The 4723-nt window shown below is 35.0% G+C and overlaps 1 protein-coding gene across 1 annotated transcript; it reads left to right on the forward strand.

Annotated features, from left to right (window-relative positions):
- Positions 1 to 1345: 1345 nt before the first annotated feature.
- On the forward strand, positions 1346 to 3220 carry LOC21384121 (ubiquitin-conjugating enzyme E2 20). Its single transcript, XM_010094861.2, has 6 exons — positions 1346 to 1682; positions 2056 to 2083; positions 2254 to 2481; positions 2596 to 2659; positions 2753 to 2812; positions 2925 to 3220. The coding sequence occupies exons 1-6, from the start codon at positions 1564 to 1566 to the stop codon at positions 2969 to 2971; spliced, it is 546 nt and encodes a 181-aa protein (XP_010093163.1). The 5' UTR covers positions 1346 to 1563; the 3' UTR covers positions 2972 to 3220.
- Positions 3221 to 4723: the final 1503 nt, after the last annotated feature.

Genomic DNA, 4723 nt, shown 5'->3' on the forward strand with positions numbered 1-4723 from the left:
GATGGATCCCTGACCTAGGGCGAAAGAGGTCAGATTCAATTCCTCTTCCCATAAAGGAAAAATGTTTTGAGGCTAATTCCTTTTTCTTAATTTAGGGTAGCTCCTATCCAATTGACAAGAGATGCTTGCTCTTACTTTTAAAGGAGTATGCACTAGGTCCATACTTCTTTGTTAATTTAGGATTCTGATGGAAGATACTACTAAGTTTATACATTAAAGACCCGTTTAGTTCGCTGATTTAAGTTGAGATATGACTTTATGTGAGAGCTTTTTACTGTAGTAAAAATGTTAAATGTGATTGTTTCTGAGAGCTTTTTACTATAGTAAAAAAGTTAGATGTGATTGTTTCTAAGAGCTTTTTACTGTAACAAAACTTAAAAACTTGAATCAGTGAAATGAAGGGGGCCTAAATAAAAAACTCCCTGAGGTCTAAAGAGATATTTTAGCGGGATAGTCATATTATGTATACTATCTTTATTGAATTTGATTTTTCTATTAAAAGGGGCTCATACATGTTTTGCAGTAACCCCCGGTGAATACTCTGCCGGTTCGGGGATTACGCAGCCAAACAATCTTTGCAGATACAATCCTTACATTTTTCTGGGCATGCTTGCAAAAAATGGCCTAAAAAAATGACAAAAAAAAAGTAAAACGCTATTAAAAAGCTCCCGGCCCACATAGTGGGGCGCCCAGGAACTGAGATAGGTAAAAATTTACATTTTTATTTATGTTTATAACTAGAGTAAATAGGAAATTTATAATGTATATTCTAAAAAAAGGTATTAGTAATGCAGAGAACTTTTTTGTTAAAAAAAATTTAAAACTGTACAATTTCAAAACAAATGTGAAAAGACCATTCAAAAAAAAAAAAGAAAGAAACGGCAAAATAAAATGAGAAAAGTCCCGAAATGGCAAAAGGAAAAAAAAATTCCATTAAGAAAAACAAATGAAAACGGACAACAATGAAATGTGCAATAATTTTTTTTGGGTCTCTCTGCCTTTTTTCGTCCTTGTGTTATGGTGTGTAGATCTAATCTTTAGTTCAGAATAAATTTCTTCTGTAAATAAGACCACTCGTTTGCAATGAAATGCTTTCCTTTCCAAACAAAAAAAAGAAATGAAAAAAAAGGAGAAAAGTCCCTTAAAAAAGAAAAGAAAAAGAAAAGGCGCGTGGAAACGGAGCGCATGTGGCGCACGTTAGCAGGTAGTCATTACTAGCCGTTGGGGAAACACATCTCACGCCGTCGGCATTGCCATTTGCAACGTTCGAAAATATTCAAAACCCTCCCAATCCACGTCGTTTAACCCCCTCTTTCCGTTTTAAATCAAGCCCCTCCCTCACCATTCTTCTCCACTCTCTCACTTTCTCTCTCTAAAGATTCTCTCTTTCTCTCTCTAAGAATTCTTTCTCGGAAAGGAGAAGAACGAACCAAAACCCTCTCTCTTTCATTCTTTCTTCTTCTTCTTCTTCTTCTTAGAGAAAGAATCGGCTTTCTGCGTTTTTGTTTCGCTCAAAAATCTTCGCCTTGACTTGATTTCTTCAAATCGGAGATAATAGAATCAATGGCTGCCGTTAACGGATATGCTGAAACCAACAACACCACGGCGGGCCCCAACGCCGCTCCAGCCAAACAACCTTTGCCTCCGGCCAAGACCGTCGATTCTCAGTCCGTTCTCAAAAGGTATTTGCTTCTCCATTAGTTTCTGATTCAAACTGTTTTCGTCAAATCCCTTGCTTTATTTATGATTATTCTGTAGTTTCTTTCTTGCGCACCACTGTTTGTTTAGAGGATTTTTACAAAGCTAGGTTTCCTGTTTGTAATCGGTCGCTTTTTTTTTTTTTTTTTTCAAATTTTTGTTGTTTTTTTTTTGATTTTTTTTTTTTAATTTTAAGGGCAATGCACTAGATTAGTTGAATTAGAAAAGTGATTAAGAAAATGATTTTGATAAATTGTTGATTGATCATGAGAACTTATCTATTAATTTATCTTTTATCTTTTTCTTATGATAGATATTGACGATTCTAACTTTGTTGTTGTTTGCTTTTACAAACAGGCTGCAATCTGAACTTATGGCCTTAATGGTAAGCTACTAATGCCCAACTGCTTGCTGTTTTATCTGTTTGAATTGAGATAAACACTAAACCCAAATCAGAATTTTTTTTTAATAGAATACATATAAAATTCAAAAAAAAAAAATGTATGAGCAAAAATATCCTTAGCTGACTCGTTTTTTTTCTTATCAAAATTCTAGATGGGTGGAGATTCTGGGATATCTGCTTTCCCTGAGGGAGACAACATATTCTGCTGGAAAGGGACAATCATTGGAAGCAAAGACACAGTCTTTGAAGGAACAGAATACAGACTATCTCTTTCTTTCTCAAACGATTATCCATTTAAGCCTCCCAAGGTCAAGTTTGAGAATGTCTGCTTTCATCCTAATGTGGATCTTCATGGAAACATTTGCTTGGACATTCTTCAGGTAATCTAACACAAGTCAATACAAGCTGAAAACTCGATATCCGAAGCTATTATATTCTTATTATCTATTATGAATAAGCTGAAAATTGTTTTTTTTTTTTCTTTTTGTTTATAGGATAAATGGTCGTCGGCCTACGATGTCAGAACTATACTGCTATCCATCCAGAGTCTGCTTGGAGGTAAGTTCTGCTTCTCTCCCTCCGTTTTTTGAGTAGAATAATGTGCCACCACTGGGAAATATTCACTTTTTCTTTCTTCTATGTGAAATGCAGAACCAAATATAAGCTCTCCATTGAACTCACAAGCAGCTCAACTTTGGTCCAATCAAGAGGGTAATACCATGGTTCTTTTTTGTTTATTTTTTAATTGCCTTTTTAGTTTATTTTTCTTGATAGAATTGTTTGACAAGAAGTATCTGAAAAAGGGGTTTTCTGTCTCTTGCAGATTATAGGAAGATGGTTGAGAAATTGTACAAACCTCCAACTGCATAGTTTCAGATTGAAGGGAGATGTGTGTATGTGTCAGTCAGTCAATCACTTGGAATGGAATTAGTTATACTCTCTCTCTCTGTTCTTTTTTTTATGAGAGCAAAGATGGAGAGCAAGCTTCTCTTTCTGATGTGTTTCATTCTTTTTTTTTTCCATTATTATTGTTGATGTTTCTCCTTACAGAAGAGGAACTTTATGTACTGGTGAAACCATTCGTGCAATTCAATTAAATTGGAGTTTTATTTTTCTTCCTGTCTGGTGTGTCTCTCCCCCCTCGCTCTCCCCCAACTAACGCGAAAAGAAATGACTAGTATTAATATTTGCATGTATGTGTTTACGTACTTGGAGTATCTCACCAAAATTGCGTTAGAAAAACATATTATTAATATTTTACACTTGGAGTATCTCACCAAAATTGCGTTAGAAAAACATATTATTAATATTTGCATAAATAAGGCACAAAATCTTCAATTATTCTGATCCTCCTTCCGCTAACAAGATAGAGTTGCTTTAGTAACACTATGAATATCAACTAAATATATATAAGATAAGCAAAGTTTGGATATATATATTTTTTGACAATATCGTATCACAGTAGAGCGAGGAAAAAAACTGTTTGATTCACCGTTTCAGTTTTTAGATACTTTTTTTCATCCTACTTTACTCATCTTCTCTTTTCAATCTTTCACTCTCCATATTATTATTCGGTTTCCCTCTCTTCTTGCAACTATCTTGTCAAGAGGTCATCTAAAAATGACAAGACCAGTTGCAGGAATAATAAAAAAGGAGGGAAAGACTACAGAAGGGGAAGAAGAGAGAAAAAAGAAGTCCCAAAATCTGAAACTAGTGAATTAAGCGGATCTTTAGTTATCTTTTGGTTAGACAGAGAAAATAGATAGCGGATCTGGATTCCTCTAATTTATACTACCGATTCCTTCTAACACACTCTAACTAACCGCTAACAGACTACTAATTAGTCACAACACCTTTTGCCCACACCTTAAGCTCTAATTAGTAAGTAGCTCATCATATTTATACCATTGAGTTCATGCTCGTGGATATAATGGAGATGTCAACCAATAACCACTATACAGTTGAAAAATAAATGCTTGTTACTTGGCCGGAGAAAGGTACTCGTGCCACTGCCACATAAACAGCTTTTTGTCTCTTTCTAATTTCTGGAACGGGATAGATTCGTCGTAAATTTTGCAAAGAGAAGCAATTCACAATTGAAACAATATGGATATGGATACTTTCAGAATATCTACTGGTGTCCCTAGCATTACTCTTTTCACAATATGGATACTTTCATACTGGTTAAGACTGAAAGGGTTTAGACAATGATTCAGAACATCAACAATACTATCACAGTAAATAAACATGAGGGGTTCTTAAACCAAACGTCAAAATTTGAAATATGATGAGTTTCGATCCGCAAACCCGGCTGGTAATTTGCGTGGGTTGAACTACAGATAGATCTTCACCCAATTTCATAAACACTAGGACTGCAATATAAAAATCGAAAGCATATGAATCAACCGCTGCGAGCCACTGGACACAAGCCTACCGAGGTCCTAAGTCCTATGGCTTTGATGACGTGAGCTGCCTCAAGTTATACTTGGCCAACTCCTTGTACTTCTCAATAACCCCGATCAAGCATACAGTCTGACAAGTCAAGGAAAATAATGAATTTGGTTACTGGCTAGAACAAAGTTTTTGAAGGAAAAAAAAAAAAAAAAAAAAAAAAAAAAAAAA

Source organism: Morus notabilis, unplaced genomic scaffold, assembly GCF_000414095.1.
Source record: "Morus notabilis unplaced genomic scaffold, ASM41409v2 Scaffold1627, whole genome shotgun sequence".
Taxonomy (NCBI): Eukaryota; Viridiplantae; Streptophyta; class Magnoliopsida; order Rosales; family Moraceae; genus Morus; species Morus notabilis.